General features: G+C 37.4%; 1 protein-coding gene and 4 non-coding genes across 5 annotated transcripts in view; 1 reads left to right on the top strand and 4 right to left on the bottom strand.

The window, feature by feature from the left end:
• The first annotated feature begins 3,423 nt into the window (after positions 1-3,423).
• Positions 3,424-19,172, top strand: part of LOC131974668 (median body protein-like) — a 31,577-nt gene continuing 15,828 nt past the window's right edge. The window contains 4 exon segments of the mRNA XM_059337075.1: positions 3,424-3,667; positions 10,601-10,872; positions 13,196-13,358; positions 13,449-13,695. Coding sequence (XP_059193058.1) covers positions 3,585-3,667; positions 10,601-10,872; positions 13,196-13,358; positions 13,449-13,695 — 765 coding nt within the window. The 5' untranslated portion in view covers positions 3,424-3,584.
• On the bottom strand, positions 15,359-15,430 carry trnac-gca (transfer RNA cysteine (anticodon GCA)). The gene has a single exon. It is a non-coding gene; the product is annotated as a tRNA-Cys (tRNA).
• Positions 16,338-16,409, bottom strand: trnac-gca (transfer RNA cysteine (anticodon GCA)). Its single transcript has one exon. It is a non-coding gene; the product is annotated as a tRNA-Cys (tRNA).
• Positions 17,317-17,388, bottom strand: trnac-gca (transfer RNA cysteine (anticodon GCA)). Its single transcript has one exon. It is a non-coding gene; the product is annotated as a tRNA-Cys (tRNA).
• On the bottom strand, positions 18,305-18,376 carry trnac-gca (transfer RNA cysteine (anticodon GCA)). The gene has a single exon. It is a non-coding gene; the product is annotated as a tRNA-Cys (tRNA).

Here is a 19,172-nt window from a genome sequence, read left to right as displayed (position 1 = left end):
ATACACAACAATAAAGTAAAATGTAATGTGTGATTTATTTTTTAATTTATCATCACCGTCCAATGAAACATATATATTGTTTCCAATTTTAAAAAAGACAAAAATGTCCTATCAGGCATTTTTAACATCAAACTGTGGAATACATAACTACATTATTATTATTATTATTATAATATATGGTATATACTATACAACTACATAATAATAATAATAATAATAATAATAATAATAATCTTGCCTCACAGCAAGAGGGTCGCTGGTTCGACTCCGGCCTGCAGCTCTTCTTTGTGGAGTTTGCATGTTCTCTCCGGGGATAAGCTTCCTCCCACAGTCATGTAGCTTAATTGGAGACTCTAAATTGCCCGTAGGAGTGAATGAGAGCGTGATTGTCTGTCTCTATGTGTCAGCCCTGTGATAGTCCTTAGACCTGTCCAGGGTGAACCCCGCCTCTCACCCAGTGTCAGCTGGGATCGGCTCCAGCCGCCAACGACCTGAGTGCGGATAAGCGGTTAAGGATAATGAATGAATGAATGAATAGAGACTTGTATAAGGTGTCAGTTTCCGCGGCATAGCGTCCCTGTTTAACTGTTGATTGATGACCCCGCCCCTTTTAATTAGACACGCCCCATTTTACTAACTAATTAACCTTTTGTCCTAGGGACTTGTATGAGGTGTCTGTGAATTCAGGACAGAGTCCCTGTTTAACTGTTGATTTAAGCCACGAGAATCATGGCCCAGAGGCAAGCACACAATCAAAATTTCTTAGTTTAATTTTCTAGTTATTATTATTTTCCGCCAAACGAATTGCCTTTTTGGAGGTTTTATCATACTTGAAAAGTTGCAAATTTTACTACAAAAAGATGTAAAACAACTACAAAAATTTTTAACAGTTAAAAACATTTTAACTGTTTTAACTGTAAAGCGTTTTTGTGTACCCTGAAAAGCGCTCTATGAATAGAATGTATTATTATTATTTTATTATTATTATCCAAAGGGCTTTACACTACTACGCTCACTCATACTGGTGGCCGAGGCTACCAAGGCACACTGGTGCCACCTGCCACCATTGAGATTCTCCCACCGATCAACGCAGCATCGGGAGCAATTTGGGGTTCAGTATTGCTCAGGGACACTTCGACATGTAGCTGCCATGGTCGGGGATCGAACCACCAACCCTCCGGTTACTGGACGAACGATCTACCAACTTGACTGTAATAAATGCGTTAGACCTTTTTTTAATATTACGGTAAAAAGATATTGGCACTGTTGATTTCACATTTAAGATTGCCATTTCCCCCCCATTTTTTTACTGTATAAATACATTTTTTTTCCATCAAAAGAAACTAAAAAGAAAATTCTTTCTAAATTAAAACGCATAAATTAAAGATTTTACAATAAAAAATTACAGTATATTTTTGTTAGAGATATGGTGTTTAGTACATTTAACATTATTTTTCAAAAAAAAAAAAACTGTAAAAATACTGTTTTGGCTGATATATACACTACCGGTCAAAAGTTTTAGAACACCAATTTTTCCATTTTTTAATTGAAATTCAAGCAGTTCAAGTCAAATGAACAGCTTGAAAGGGTACAAAGGTAAGTGGTGAACTGCCAGAGGTAAATAAAAAAAGGTAAGCTTAACCAAAACTGAAAAATAATGTACATTTCAGAATTATACAGGTAGGCCTTTTTCAGGGAACAAGAAGTGGGTTAACAACTTAACTCTATGGAGTCTTGTCCATTTTTGAATTCTTTTCATGTCTTTGTAAATCATTTTGTGTCTTTTTTTGGTCATTTTGTGTCTTTTTTTAGTCCTTTAGTCCAACATAAAATGTGATTCTGAATCTTTTTTTTACTTTCAAAACACTATCATGCTCAATAAAGAATTTTAAATGTTGCAAATGTGCATTAATTTCAGAGTACACTGAGACATTAAACTGCATCATTTTCAATTAAATTCTGGAAAAGTTGGTGTGTTCTAAAACTTTTGACCAGTAGTGTACATTTACGGTGTTTCATTGTTACTGAAACTGAATTAACCCATTTATCATTTTACGTCTTTACGTCTACAGACATTTTTTTCAGTGTAGTGAGATGGAGCAGATGATGACGGCTCCAGTTTTCACACCTCCGGACCCCTGCTGTGGCAGCAGCATGACCCCCAGGTTGAAGACGTTGGCGAGCGCCCCCAGGAGCAGCAGGAGGGCCGTGCTGCACAGCTTAAGGTCTGCAGATCCAGGCATGGCTGCAGGGGCCCGGCGGAGACGGATCCTGCTGCTTTCCTCCTCGGGGGCCCTGGAGCAGAATGACATGCTCAGAGTCCATACAGAGGAAATGAAAATACCCAGCATGCAAATCTGTTTCCCTCAAGTCACGGTGAATGCTGCTGCATGTGGAAAAGGAAATTAGACATCACTTAGAGGGTTCATCTTTCTGCTTTGTTCATTAGAAGAACAGACCTTGACTATAAACTGAGCAATTATACATTTTCACGTTTTCCTCACAATGTTTTTAATGTTGTTTTTGTGGATATGTATCATAAATTATTGTGAGGTTGCTGTTTTATTATCAATGTTTCACTGTTTGGGTTTTATTCCTTCATTCTGAATTTACATTTAAAAAAATATATATATCTGACGATACATCTTTTTGTAGTAATTTTGCATCTTTTTGCAGTTGTTTTACATGATTTTGTAGAAATTTCACATTTTTTTGTAGTTGTTTTACATCTTTTTGTAGTAATTTTGCATCTTTTGCAATCGTTTTACATGATTTTGTCATTGTTTTGCATGTTTTAGTAGTTATTTGACATATTTTTGTAGTTGTCTTTTTGTCTCTTGCCCAATTTTATAGACATTTTGCAACTTTATATATCTTTTTCTTTTTTTTTGATTTTGTAGTAATTTTGCAGTTGTTTTAAATGATTTTGTAATAATTTTGCATCTTTTTGCAGTAGTTTTACATGATTTTGTAGTAATTTTGCATATTCTTGTAGTTGTTTTACATCTTTTTGTGGTAATTTTGCATATTTTTGTTGTTTTACATCTTTTTGTGGTAATTTTGCATATTTTTGCAGTCGTTTTACATGATTTTGTAGTAATTTTGCATATTTTTGTAGTTGTTTTACATCTTTTTGTGGTAATTTTGCATATTTTTGTTGTTGTTTTACATCTTTTTGTAGTAATTTTACATGTTTTGTATATGATGATGGTCAAATAATTTTTGTGAAGGTGAGAACTTTCCGAGCAGCATTCCCGCCTAAAAACGGGAATATATCCGTCACAGTTTCTCATGCTGTATCAGATGTTATTTTATTTTATTTTATTTATACAGAATATATAATCAATAAATAAAAGTAATTGAATAATTATCACTTATAATGATTTGATGGATTTGGTCATTGGCAGTTCAATTTAGAAAAGAGATGAAATGTTCGAACAGTCCCTGAAGGCATCATTGCCTAGCAACACGTTTTTCCTCGTTTTCTGTGGACTTTATTTGAAGAAAATGCTCCGAAAGACGGATTTAAAACTTTAAACAACGAAAAGCCAGACAAATATAGAGGAAAGGACAAATACATAACTATGGCGGACATATTCGGTTCTCAGGATGACGAGAAGTCTTTATATTTGACACAAATTCAATATCTGGAGGAGCAGTTGTCAAGGTAACGTAACACATCATACTTCTAACGTTACCCAACTTCTTCATTTTTAATAATTTATTTCAACAAATTGTAAAGTCTTAATGTAGAAATGTGCACTTGTTTGATCGTTTAAACGTAGAAAATGTGATTTAAGCTTACTAACAAAAACTGAAACAGGTTATGTGTTTATCTAGAGTGATATTAGCTGCCTACGTTAGCATTAGCATCTGCTTGTTCCTCATTCTACTGCGGTCAAGCCAGCAGGAGTTCGCGTTTGCTTGGTCAAATCAGCAGAACATTTTTTTTCAAGTGCCCGAATCTACTAACATTTACGGTATTCGTGATGAAACCGCTCTGAAGAGCTGCTGGACTGTGGGACAGACTGCAGTCTCTCAATCAGACCCATGAAACATACGATACTTTTACAGTAATTATTCCCGGTAGTGAAGTAAAGGACGACGTGTGAAAAAACAACAATTGTTTCCATAAGTAGTTTTGGATTCATTAACTTCTGAACTAAGTACTTCCTAGACTACTTGCATGCATAATATAAAGTACTCTTACTGTGTACTTTTAGAATAATCCTGGATCAAAATCCTTAACAGAGAACAAGAATAGGGTTTTTTTGACGAACTTTGATGTGGAATAAAAAACTTATTTTCCATAAGTAGTCCAAGATTCGTGTACTACTGAACTAAGTACTGCCTAGACTACTTGCATGTATAATATGAAGTACTTTTACTGTGTACTTTTCGAGTAATCCTGGATCAAAATCCTTGACAGAGAACAAGAATAGGGTTTTTTTGACGAACTTTGATGTGGAATAAAAAACTTATTTTCCATAAGTAGTCCAAGATTCGTGTACTACTGAACTAAGTACTGCCTAGACTACTTGCATGCATAATATGAAGTACTTTTACTGTGTACTTTTCGAGTAATCCTGGATCAAAATCCTTAACAGAGAACAAGAATAAGGATATTTTGACGAACTTTGATGTGGAATAAAAACATTATTTTCCATAAGTAGTCCAAGATTCGTGTACTACTGAACTAAGTACTGCCTAGTTTACTTGCATGCATAATATGAAGTACTTTTACTGTGTACTTTTCAAGTAATCCTGGATCAAAATCCTTAAAAGAGAACAAGAATAAGTATATTTTGACAAACTTTGATGTGGAATAAAAACATTATTTTCCATAAGTAGTCCAAGATTCGTATACTACTGAACTAAGTACTTCCTAGTCTACTTGCAAGCATAATATGAAGTACTTTTACTGTGTACTTTTAGAATAATACTTTGTCAAAATCCTTAACAGAGAACAAGAATAAGTATATTTTGACGAACTTTGATGTGGAATAAAAACATTATTTTCCATAAGTAGTCCAAGATTCGTGTACTACTGAACTAAGTACTTCCTAGTCTACTTGCAAGCATAATATGAAGTACTTTTACTGTGTACTTTTAGAATAATACTTTGTCAAAGTACTTATCAGAGAACAAGAATAAGGTTTTTTTGACGAACTTTGATGTGGAATAAAAACATTATTTTCCATAAGTAGTCCAAGATTTGTGTACTACTGAACTAAGTACTGCCTAGACTACTTGCATGCATAATATGAAGTACTTTTACTGTGTACTTTTAAAATAATAGTTTGTCAAAGTACTTCATATTATACAAGCAAGTAGTCTAGGCAGTACTTAGTTCAGTAGTACATGAATCTTGGACTACTTATGGAAAATATTTCTTTTATTCCACATCAAAGTTCGTCAAAATATCCTTATTCTTGTTCTCTGTTAAGGATTTTGATCCAGGATTACTCGAAAAGTACACAGTAAAAGTACTTCATATTATGCATGCAAGTAGTCTAGGCAGTACTTAGTTCAGTAGTACACGAATCTTGGACTACTTATGGAAAATATTTCTTTTATTCCACATCAAAGTTCGTCAAAATATCCTTATTCTTGTTCTCTGGTCAGGATTTTGATCCAGGATTACTCGAAAAGTACACAGTAAAAGTACTTCATATTATGCATGCAAGTAGTCTAGGCAGTACTTAGTTCAGTAGTACACGAATCTTGGGCTACTTATGGAAAATAATGTTTTTATTCCACATCAAAGTTCGTCAAAATATCCTTATTCTTGTGCTCTGTTAAGGATTTTGATCCAGGATTACTCTAAAAGTACACAGTAAAAGTACTTCATATTATGCATGCAAGTAGTCTAGGCAGTACTTAGTTCAGTAGTACACGAATCTTGGACTACTTATGGAAAATAATGTTTTTATTCCACATCAAAGTTCGTCAAAATATCCTTATTCTTGTGCTCTGTTAAGGATTTTGATCCAGGATTACTCGAAAAGTACACAGTAAAAGTACTTCATATTATGCATGCAAGTAGTCTAGGCAGTCCTTAGTTCAGTAGTACATGAATCTTGGACTACTTATGGAAAATAATGTTTTTATTCCACATCAAATTTCGTCAAAATATCCTTATTCTTGTTCTCTGGTCAGGATTTTGATCCAGGATTACTCGAAAAGTACACAGTAAAAGTACTTCATATTATACAAGCAAGTAGTCTAGGCAGTACTTAGTTCAGTAGTACATGAATCTTGGACTACTTATGGAAAATAATGTTTTTATTCCACATCAAAGTTCGTCAAAATATCCTTATTCTTGTTCTCTGGTCAGGATTTTGATCCAGGATTACTCGAAAAGTACACAGTAAAAGTACTTCATATTATACATGCAAGTAGTCTAGGCCAGTGGTTTTCAAAGTGGGGGCCGCGGCCCCCTGGGGGGCCGCCAGGGGGCGCTAGGGGGGCCTCAGAAAATTGGAGGGAAGATGAGAAAAAAAATATATATTTTTTTTATTTTTTTATTTTATTTTTTTAATAACCATTTGTCCTGAACCGTACAATACGTAAACTGCCGTAATCGTCGGATTCTCAAGTTCAGCTGCAAATTCAGCATGACGACGTCATAATCTGTGTAGACAGTTGTTATCGAATTATTGAATGGTAAATAAAAGTAAGAAAATACATTCTAAAAGTTGATGTTTATTTGGATATTTTGTAGCATTGTCGGTGGGTTTGGGGGTCCCTGGCCAGAAGCTAATGCTATTTGGGGGGCCTTGGCAAGGAAAAGTTTGGGAACCCCTGGTCTAGGCAGTACTTAGTTCAGTAGTACACGAATCTTGGACTACTTATGGAAAATAATGTTTTTATTCCACATCAAAGTTCGTCAAAATATCCTTATTCTTGTTCTCTGTTAAGGATTTTGATCCAGGATTACTCGAAAAGTACACAGTAAAAGTACTTCATATTATGCATGCAAGTAGTCTAGGCAGTACTTAGTTCAGTAGTACACGAATCTTGGACTACTTATGGAAAATAATGTTTTTATTCCACATCAAATTTCGTCAAAATATCCTTATTCTTGTTCTCTGGTCAGGATTTTGATCCAGGATTACTCGAAAAGTACACAGTAAAAGTACTTCATGTTATACAAGCAAGTAGTCTAGGCAGTACTTAGTTCAGTAGTACATGAATCTTGGACTGCTTATGGAAAATATTTCTTTTATTCCACATCAAAGTTCGTCAAAATATCCTTATTCTTGTTCTCTGGTCAGGATTTTGATCCAGGATTACTCGAAAAGTACACAGTAAAAGTACTTCATATTGTACATGCAAGTAGTCTAGGCAGTACTTAGTTCAGTAGTACACGAATCTTGGACTACTTATGGAAAATAATGTTTTTATTCCACATCAAAGTTCGTCAAAATATCCTTATTCTTGTTCTCTGTTAAGGATTTTGATCCAGGATTACTCGAAAAGTACACAGTAAAAGTACTTCATATTATACATGCAAGTAGTCTAGGCAGTACTTAGTTCAGCGGTACACGAATCTTGGACTACTTATGGAAAATAATGTTTTTATTCCACATCAAAGTTCGTCAAAATATCCTTATTCTTGTTCTCTGTTAAGGATTTTGACAAAGTATTACTCTAAAAGTACACAGTAAAAGTACTTCATATTATGCATGCAAGTAGTCTATGAAGTACTTAGTTCAGTAGTACACGAATCTTGGACTACTTATGGAAAATAATGTTTTATTCCACATCAAAGTTCGTCAAAATATACTTATTCTTTTTCTCTGGTCAGGATTTTGACAAAGTATTACTCTAAAAGTACACAGTAAGAGTACTTCATATTATGCATGCAAGTAGTCTAGGAAGTACTTAGTTCAGAAGTGTATGAATCCAAAACTACTTATGGAAACAATTGTTGTTTTTTCACATGTCGTCTTTTACTTCACTACCGGGAATAATTACTGTAAAAGTATCGTATGTTTCATGGGTCTGATTATATTTATATTATATTATTATTATTATATTTTATTTATATTTAATATTGAGAGACTGCAGTCTGTCCCACAGTCCAGCAGCTCTTCAGAGCGGTTTCATCACGAATACCGTAAATGTTAGTAGATTCGCGCACTTGAAAAAAATGTTCTGCTGACTTGACCAAGCAAACGCGAACTCCTGCTGGCTTGACCGCAGTCTCATACTGCCTCTTTTTATCAGAATTTGGGGTTTATGTGCAGTGGGTTTTGAGGGGAGATATCAGGTAAACAATAAATGCCACTTAGAAGTGAGGTATATCCTCTGAAAGAAGGGGATCTGAAGATTAATATGAGATTCTGCTCAGCGCTGTGTGTCAAGTTGTTCTGGTTAAAAAAATCTCTTATAAAACTGACATGATTCATCAATGAATTAAGGTGTATAAGGGTTAAGAACAATAATGTTTGGCTTTCTGGAGTCCATTTACATTCTCAGCTATGTCCCATAAGGTGCCGAATCAATTTTTGGGTTAACACCATTTATTACATTCATATACACTCAGAATTAGGGATTTTTTCTCGTCAAAAGATCTTCAAAAACATTTTGTTGATTTCTATATTTGGGCGATTGTATGACAAGCACTTATGTTGTGTTGCCTACTGAGAAACACTCTTATTGTGAATCTAGTGTGTAAAGCCACCCATCCTCTGAATGCACCAGGTCTCTAGTTTGTGGTTGTAAAGTTTCATGAGGCTGTGATTATCCGAGAGGTCACAGCAGCTCATTTGTTGTTGTTGTTACACAACACACATACAAACTGTCTAAAATATGATTAAAAAATTTCCAAAAAGGATGTAAAATGACCAAAAAACGACAAAATTACCAAAAAAGACACAAAAGATATAAGATGACCAAAAAAAAAAGTAAAATGACCAGAAAATGACTAAAAAGACACAAAAGTACCAAAAAAGATTTGAAAATACCAAAAAGATGTAAAATTCCCTAAAAAGATGTGAAATTACCAAAAAAGACACAAAAAGCTCAAATTTCACTAAAAAACAAAAACGTACAGTATAAGTAGCTGGCTATAACCCAGAATTAATGTTAAGTGACATGCATGTAAATTTTTGTCTTCCAATGAGCTATTTTCATTATTGTGCTGATTGATTCTTTGGTTAATTATTTAGTCCAAAAAAAGCTAAAAAATAGTGAAAAATACTGATTAGACTTCCCAAAGCTTGAGGTGATTGGAAAGCTGAAAATTATTGCTTTAAAATGATTCAAACATTAAATATTTTTCGCTGGGCTACTTGTTTCAGCTCTCAGTGTTTCAGTGTGTATGTTAGTCAACCTTGTTTTCATACGTAGGCTAATATTTTTATGTCAATTAGAGCAACCCATTGTGATTCAACTACTTTGAGTATAATATAATATAATATAATAATAAAATTAAACATTTAACCCTTTGGAGTTTGGGGCTATTTTGTCAGTTTTGGACTTCTTTATCATGATGTGTTGGTATCATTGTTTTCCAGCACAACCTCACCTATGTGACCTGATTATTATTTTTTTCATTTTGACTTACTGGATCAACATTTTGAACACACAAAACACACAAAAATAATTACAAAAAACCCACATAAAAACACAAAAAACCCCACAAAAAAACACACAAAATTACAATAACACCAGGCGGCAATCTCCGTGTCTGAGCATGGAGGCCAACCAGGAAGTGCATAAAGCCTGCAATCCACTGAAAATTCCAGCAAGGGGCGCTAAGTTTGGCTGCAAAAAAAATCTGCCCATTCATTTCAGTGCAAAATTCGAAAACTTCTCACTTGATTTATTACCTAAAAAAATTTTTCAGGACAACGCTATGGTCTCACTCGCTAGTAAAAATCATCTTCAAGACAATTTGATGTCAATAGTTCTAATAATGGCCCCATTTAGAAGAAAATAGAAGATAAAGAATCGTATGATTTAGGGCGTTTCTAGCTTTGATTGACAGGTCACTAACAAGGCGAGCCGTCACCAGGAGAGAAGCAGAGCAATGCGTATCCACGGCAACGTGTCAATAAAGTTATATATAACGTTATATAGATAGAAGTCCACAAACCAATGGGTGACGTCATGCTGACTACGTCCATTATTTATATACAGTCTATGAATAACACACATAAAAACACACAAAAAACACATCAAAAACATAAAAAAATAAAAAAAAATCACTCACAAAAAACACAAAAAGTACAAAAAACACAAAAACACACAAAATTACAATAAACACACATAAAAATGCATTAAAAACATACAAAAAACACATAAAAACAGTTAACACAAAAAAATGCTGAATGAGCACTGCAAATTTTGAAAGTCTCCCCCAAAAAAAAAAAGAAAAATCATGTTATTACACAAGCTGTTTTTTTTTTTTTTACCATGGCTGTAACAAAGTTGATGCATTAAATTGGACATGGAAACTTCTGGAAAAGCCAAAATTTCAGAGAAAAGCTGACAGCAGGGCTCAATGCACAGTTATAATTGTATTTAAAAAAACAAAAATGACGATGAAGAAAAATGAAGATTCTTACATTAATTTGTCTTCCACCTGCAGCTGTCAACGTAAATATGACCAGCTGGAGAAAAAGAACAATGACCTGGTCTCTCAGTACAGCGCACTGGAGAAGGACAAGCAAGACGCCACCAAGCACCTGAAACGCTGCGTGGCTAGGAAAGAGAAGAAGGCGGAGGAGCTGAGTGAGCAGCTGAAGGTTCTGCAGCAGGCTGCTCAACAGGAAACACAGGTACTGAGACTGCAGCACAGCCAGCAGAGGAAGGAGCTGCAGGACCACATCGAGCAACTAACGTCACAGATCCAGATACAGGGTGAGAAAGTAAAAAATATATGTGTGGTATATTTGCTGTTACGTTTTTTTCCCAACTCTTTTTATTGATTTTCCTCATTTTGAACATAAAACATATCAGACACTACTGGCACCATACACATTTACAAGTACACGTTTACACAAAAAGGTCATTTAAGTTGTATTAACTTATGTATCTCAAAATGAAAAGTAGAGAGTTGTAGGAGATAAAATAAATAAATAAATAAATAAAAAGATTATACCTATATATATATATATGTACCCAAACATGTATACACTCTTCATAAGTAAAATAAAAAAATAAATAAAATGAGCAGAGACAGGAATAAAAATACATAAATAAAATTAAATACAAATAAATAAAATAAAAGTTCTTTCCTTCTATTAAGAGCACTTCTATAACTTGCCCGCAGACTATGTGTTCTGGTTAAAATAATTCTGTACAACTTTGTTATTTGCTGTTACTTTTAATCATAAAGGCTTTTCTAAAAGGCCTCAGTATGACCTTCTGATCATGTAACAGCCGGTTTAAACCAGAAGTAACGTGGAGTAGGTTCTGGGATTTGTCAGACATTAGAGGCGTTTGGAAGCAGAATATAAACAGTACAAGTTGTATCCTTTTAAGGTTAAAAGGTAGACTTAAAAAGACAAAAAGAAAAGACAACTTAGGCTTTTATTGGAGAAGGACACCTTTTTCAGCAGCCTTTGACATTGGACAAAGTTCCCCTCCGCTGTACCAAGGCAGTGTATTCTGATCTCTGATAATAAAGAAAACTAAAAGGAACGACGTGATCTTTGATTCACTTTCTCACTCGAGAGAGGTGGGAATTCCACACTGTAAAAAAACCCTGTTGTTTTTACGGTAAAAAAACAGCAGCTGTGGTTGCCAGAACTTTACCGTAATAAATACGGTACAACTTTTTCTAATTTTACGGTAAGGAGATATTAGCAGTGTTGATTTCCTGTTTAAGATTGCCATTTTATTCAATATTTTACCGTATAAATAAAACGTTTTTCCATCAAAAGAAACTCTGTTCTGCCATTTAATTGACAAGAAAATACTTTATAAATGCTGCATAAATTAAAGATTTGACCATTAAATATTACAGTATATTTTTGTTAGAGATATGATGTTTAGTACATTAACAGTGAGAAAAAGTATTTTTTACGATAAATGCAAAAATTACAGTGATGCTTGTATATATATTACAGTATATCTTTTTTACAAAGATGGTGCCAGTGTATTTTTTTTATAGTGGAGTAATGTATTTTTCAAAAACAAAAAATGTAAAAAATACTGTTTTGGCTGATATATACATTTACAGTGTTTCATTGTTACTGAAATTGAATTAAGTCATTTATCATTTTACATTTTTTACTGTCATGGTTTAGCAGTTTTTCACCATAAAATCTACAGACATTTCTTACAGTGCACTACATATGTTACACTGGATTTAGTTGTTTAATTTTCCCCCCTTGGAGAACAGTTTAAATCTGAAGTGAATGAAAACAATTAGGGCTTAACTTAATATTATTTTCTGCAAATTTATAATTGATTAAACAAGTATTTTAAGCATTTTAGATTGGTGTACAACTTTAATGATTAAAGTATTATAAAATTGCATTGCTGTTGATTCTTTTTTTGAAGATGATAGAAGAGATAAATGACTGGAGTGGGAATACAAGAAGTCTATGAATCTTTCTCAAAGTCCCTGTGAGACAGAAGTTAGATCTGTGAAATCAGTATTGTTATTATTATATTAAGAGGGATTTCAATTGAATCCTTTGCATTAAACCTGGTGACCCAGCGACACAAGATTTTTAAAAGGGATCGTTCATCTCATTGGACCTGTAACTGCAATACATTCAGAATACACACTGCAGAAAAGGTGTGTCTAAAAACAAGATATAATTATTGTCAATGCAATAATTGTCAGGTCGCTCTGCTCGGGCCAGTTCATCGCTGCTTGCAGCTTTAATGTATCTTGTTTTAAGAGTTAATTTCTTATTTTAAGCATACAATGTGCTTATTTCTAGATTTAACAGTCTTAATTTGAGAAAGATCATTTCCCTCAGATGTAATGTTTTTATCTTGTTTTTAGACATACCTTTTTTTGCAGTGCATTGATTGTGAGACTTGTACAGTTTTCATTGGTTTGGCTGTATCTCAGAGAGAATTGTATGTACTCAGACTAGATTCTGGGTGTAAAAGGTTCAGTGTGGTTGAAATTTGCTGCATAAAATGCGATTGTCAGATTGTCTCTTCAGGCAAAAGCCAGGAGCATCATCTCCTCTTATTGTTTGCTGTCCTCTCCTCCCTCCAGCTGTAAAGTTTGAGGAGCATCAGGAGCTGCAGAAGAAGGCGAAGCACCTGATGCATGAGCAGTCCATCATAGAGTCTCTGAAGAAGAAGCTGATCAGTGAAAGGGAAGAGCAGGAAGCTGCCATCCAGACCATGAAGAATGCAGCAGAGTCGCAAAGGGAAAAGTAAACTGTTTCATGCTGATCTTCCTCTGTGATGTTTTATTGTTGCTTCAGAACGTTTGTTGGTAAAGGTTTACCCTGTTCTCCCAACAGGAGCTATGTGTATCGGCAGTACACACTGGACAAAAGCATAAAGGAGAAGACCACAAAGATTCTTGGCAAGGAGAGAGCTCGTCACAGAAAGCGACAGAAGTCCCTTCAGTTTCTGTTGGACGCAAAGTGTGTCCTGCAGACGGAGAAAGACCTTCTGCAAGAAAAAACAAGATATCTTTGCTTTGAGAAGGACCAGCTGAAGAAGGAACTCGACAAGATTCCCTCGGAGAACCTCCCCTACAGGAAGGTAAGAGGACAACTATTCACAATAGCCGTGTTTCGACGAGGGGGGGGAAGGGGCCACCGGGAAAGTCTCAGGCCGCACCCTCTCAAAAGTCCGCTCACTCTGCGTTTCTCCATTACAAGTTAGCCCCCAGAGGGATTCAGAGACTCTGGAAGTGACGTATGGTTTTCACCGTCGCTAACTGTGCACAACGTCAGCAGCCGAAAGCAGCATGGCTAATTATGCACAGAGTCTCCGCTTATCATAAACATGATTGTGATTGTGAATTAACGGCATCGCTAACTGTGCTTGTGAACACCTCCTGCAGCAGCACACTATACTGCTAGAGAGCTAACTGTAGCTAAATGCCGCATACGGCAGCTCTTCTTAACAAGCCGGCCTCCAACTCGTTAGCGGCTCATTAAGAAGAGTAAGGAGTTGCTGCATTTGTCTCCAACACTGCTTCGCCGGCTTTTACAAATGGCGTGTGTTGTTGCCATGTAGAGTACTACGTCATATCCTGCTTAGCGATCTATCCAATCAGTAACCAGGCTGTTTTCAGGGTAGAAAAAAGACCCTGCTCTTCTACAGGGACTAAAAAAGTCCCTGCTCCGGACTGCTCGTATACAAATTAGGGGCGTTTCGGCTAGTGAGACCCGCCTCATTAAGGGTATTGTCCGGGTGTTACCCGGTAGTGGAAACAGCCGTAATGTTATCAAAAAGTGATATAATCTCATGTGAAGGGGCATCCAGAGTTGAACCAGAGACCGCTTGATCTGCAGTCAAATGCTCTACCACCGAGCTATACCCCCACTGCTCCTCTGTCTTTGTTCTTTATGTTTGATTCTCCCGTGGTAAATCTGTGGTGTATGTGATGTCATGGTCAAAGCTGTCGCCAAGCGATTGCACGACAATCGAAAACAAGACATCACCTCTGGAGTCTCGTAAATCCCACAATTTTCAGTCTAAATTAGGTGTGTTTCCACTCCAGTCGAATACCCTCATCAGTGTCTTTGTTGTGTTTGCAGCAAGTAACTGGCCTCATTGTTTGTGAGGAAATATATGTCACTGACTATCCTATTGTGGCCACAGCTGTTCAACGAAAGTCAGCAGTAGTAGCTTGGTTTTAAGATAACATGAGGAGGTTCTGGTTTTCTATACATTTCCTGTACATAAAAAAATATATATATTATGAACCATTTTTTGGCACTCACTTCTACGACAAATATCCAGATCAAGTTTGTTTGTTTTGTTTGGTCAGCCTTTGCCTGAGTTGCCTGGATAAACTGTAGTCTGTTGAGTGTTTTTTTTCTCTGTTGTATGTATGTCTTTTTTAAACTCCACCAACCGCCAGTGGATTGAAAAGTAGGTTTTCTTTGAAAGATCAGCAAAATACACCATTTAACGTAGAAAGAAACTGTAAAAACAGGCATTATCATCAGAGTTCGAACTTTTTGGAACAGTCTTTAAACAGATCAAGGGTTACGAAAGTTTCCATTGGAAAACATGTTGGGGTTCATGGCTTTTTGCTCGTGGAGCTGTGCATCTCGGTCTTTCTCTTCTGAGCATCTGTATTAGTACAGGATTAAGTCTGGATTAAGGCCTATATTTGCAATTAGCTTTTGTACAGACACAGAATCTTTGGACATTGTCTGTCTGTTATGTTATGCCAGCATAAATCAGGGCCAGGGGGCATCCGGATTTGAACCGGAGACCTCTTGATCTGCAGTCAAATGCTCTACCACTGAGCTATACCCCCACTGCTCTGTCAGAGTGTTACTGTTTGTCAGAGAATTTAGCATTTGCAAAATGTTGGACTAGTGAGATAATTTTCAGTCCACATTAGGTGCGTTTCCACTCTAATCGAATACCTGGAATGAGGCACGCCTCCCTCGCCGAAACGCCCCTAATTTGAATTTGAGCTGCCCCTAGCAGCTGTTTGACCAGCCGTTTTTTAGCCCTGTCGAAGACCAGGTTCTTTTTACTCCCCTGAAACAGCCTAGTTACTGATTGGATAGATCGCTAAGCGGGATGTGATGTAGTGCTCTACACGACAACAACACGTTTTATTTGTAAAAGCCGGCGAAGCAGTGCTCCTGACTTAGCAACTTTGTTGCTAAACTTAGCGACTTTTCAGACTCCTTTAGCGACTATTTTTCAAGAAAGCGACTGGAGAAGAATCCAGCCACTCCTTCTTACTCTTCTTAACGAGCCGCTAACGAGGCGGAGGCTGGCTTTAAGAAGTTAGCGCTAGTTAGCTACAGTTAGCTCTGTAGCAGTACAGTTTGTATGTGCTGCTGCTGCAGGAGGTGTTCACGTAGATTGAAAAGATTGAAAAGTGTGTCTTCTTTGAAAGATCGCCCAAAATACACCATTTAACGTAGAAAGAAACTGTAAAAGCATTATCATCAGAGTTTGAACTTTTCCGAACAGTCCTAAAACGGATCAAGGGTTACGAAAATTTCCATTGGAAAAGAGTAACATGTTGGGGTTCAGAGGGTTCATGGCTTTTTGCTCGTGGAGCTGTGCATCTCGGTCTTTCTCTTCTGAGCATCTGTATTAAGTCTGGATTGAGGCCTATATTTGCAATTAGCTTTTGTACAGACACAGAATCTTTGGACATTGTCTGTCTGTTATGTTATGTTTTGCCAGCATAAACCAGGGCCAGGGGGCATCCGGATTTGAACCGGAGACCTCTTGATCTGCAGTCAAATGCTCTACCACTGAGCTATACCCCCACTGCTCTGTCAGAGCGTCCCTGTTTGGGAGAGAATTTAGCATTTGCAAAATGTTGGACTTGTGAGACAATTTTCAGTCTACATTAGGTGCGTTTCCACTCTAGTCGAATACCCGGAATGAGGCACGCCTCCCTCGCCGAAACGCCCCTAATTTGAATGTGAGCTGCCCCTAGCAGCTGTTTGGCCAGCCGTTTTTTAGCCCTGTCGAAGAGCAGGTTCTTTTTTCTCCCCTGAAACAGCCTGGTTACTGATTGGATAGATCGCTAAGCGGGATGTGATGTAGTGCTCTACACGACAACAACACGTTTTATTTGTAACAGCCGGCGAAGCAGTGTTCCTGACTTAGCAACTTTGTTGCTAAACTTAGCGCCTTTTCAGACCCCTTTAGCGACTATTTTTCAAGAAAGCGACTGGAGAGGAATCCAGCCACTCCTTCTTACTCTTCTTAACGAGCCGCTAACGAGCCGGAGGCTGGCTTTAAGAAGTTAGCGCTAGTTAGCTACAGTTAGCTCTGTAGCAGTACAGTTTGTATGTGCTGCTCCTGCAGGAGGTGTTCACTTAGATTGAAAAGATTGAAAAGTGTGTCTTCTTTGAAAGATCGCCCAAAATACACCATTTAACGTAGAAGAAACTGTAAAAACAGGCATTATCATCAGAGTTTGAATTTTTCCGAACAGTCCTTAAATGGATCAAGGGTTACGAAAGTTTCCATTGGAAAAGAGAAACATGTTGGGGTTCATGGCTTTTTGCTCGTGGAGCTGTGCACCTCAGTCTTTCTCTTCTGAGCATCTGTATTAGTACAGGATTAAGTCTGGATTGAGGCCTATATTAGCAATTAGCTTTTGAACAGAGACAGAATCTTTGGACATTGTCTGTCTGTTATGTTATGCCAGCATAAACCAGGGCCAGGGGGCATCCGGATTTGAACCGGAGACCTCTTGATCTGCAGTCAAATGCTCTACCACTGAGCTATACCCCCACTGCTCTGTCAGAGCGTCCCTGTTTGGGAGAGAATTTAGCATTGGCAAAATGTTGGACTTGTGAGACAATTTTCAGTCCACATTAGGTGCGTTTCCACTGTAGTCGAATACCCGGAATGAGGCACGCCTCCCTCGCCGAAACGCCCCTAATTTGAGCTGCCCCTAGCAGCTGTTTGACCAGCCGTTTTTTAGCCCTGTCGAAGAGCAGTTTCTTTTTACTCCCCTGAAACAGCCTGGTTACTGATTGGATAGATCGCTAAGCGGGATGTGATGTAGTGCTCTACACGACAACAACACGTTTTATTTGTAACAGCCGGCGAAGCAGTGCTCCTGACTTAGCAACTTTGTTGCTAAATTTAGCGACTTTTCAGACCCCTTTAGCGACTATTTTTCAAGAAAGCGACTGGAGAGGAATCCAGCCACTCCTTCTTACTCTTCTTAACGAGCCGCTAACGAGCCGGAGGCTGGCTTTAAGAAGTTAGCGCTAGTTAGCTACAGTTAGCTCTGTAGCAGTACAGTTTGTATGTGCTGCTGCTGCAGGAGGTGTTCACTTAGATTGAAAAGATTGAAAAGTGTGTCTTCTTTGAAAGATCGCCCAAAATACACCATTTAACGTAGAAAGAAACTGTAAAAACAGGCATTATCATCAGAGTTTGAACTTTTCTGAACAGTCCTAAAACGGATCAAGGGTTACGAAAATTTCCATTGGAAAAGAGTAACATGTTGGGGTTCAGAGGGTTCATGGCTTTTTGCTCGTGGAGCTGTGCATCTCGGTCTTTCTCTTCTGAGCATCTGTATTAGTACAGGATTAAGTCTGGATTGAGGCCTATATTTGCAATTAGCTTTTGTACAGACACAGAATCTTTGGACATTGTCTGTCTGTTATGTTATGTTTTGCCAGCATAAACCAGGGCCAGGGGGCATCCGGATTTGAACCGGAGACCTCTTGATCTGCAGTCAAATGCTCTACCACTGAGCTATACCCCCACTGCTCTGTCAGAGCGTCCCTGTTTGGGAGAGAATTTAGCATTTGCAAAATGTTGGACTTGTGAGACAATTTTCAGTCTACATTAGGTGCGTTTCCACTCTAGTCGAATACCCGGAATGAGGCACGCCTCCCTCGCCGAAACGCCCCTAATTTGAATGTGAGCTGCCCCTAGCAGCTGTTTGGCCAGCCGTTTTTTAGCCCTGTCGAAGAGCAGGTTCTTTTTTCTCCCCTGAAACAGCCTGGTTACTGATTGGATAGATCGCTAAGCGGGATGTGATGTAGTGCTCTACACGACAACAACACGTTTTATTTGTAACAGCCGGCGAAGCAGTGTTCCTGACTTAGCAACTTTGTTGCTAAACTTAGCGCCTTTTCAGACCCCTTTAGCGACTATTTTTCAAGAAAGCGACTGGAGAGGAATCCAGCCACTCCTTCTTACTCTTCTTAACGAGCCGCTAACGAGCCGGAGGCTGGCTTTAAGAAGTTAGCGCTAGTTAGCTACAGTTAGCTCTGTAGCAGTACAGTTTGTATGTGCTGCTCCTGCAGGAGGTGTTCACTTAGATTGAAAAGATTGAAAAGTGTGTCTTCTTTGAAAGATCGCCCAAAATACACCATTTAACGTAGAAGAAACTGTAAAAACAGGCATTATCATCAGAGTTTGAATTTTTCCGAACAGTCCTTAAATGGATCAAGGGTTACGAAAGTTTCCATTGGAAAAGAGAAACATGTTGGGGTTCATGGCTTTTTGCTCGTGGAGCTGTGCACCTCAGTCTTTCTCTTCTGAGCATCTGTATT

This window comes from Centropristis striata, chromosome 7 (genome assembly GCF_030273125.1).
Source record: "Centropristis striata isolate RG_2023a ecotype Rhode Island chromosome 7, C.striata_1.0, whole genome shotgun sequence".
Classification (NCBI taxonomy): domain Eukaryota; kingdom Metazoa; phylum Chordata; class Actinopteri; order Perciformes; family Serranidae; genus Centropristis; species Centropristis striata.
This window is presented reverse-complemented; position numbering and strand designations above follow the sequence as displayed.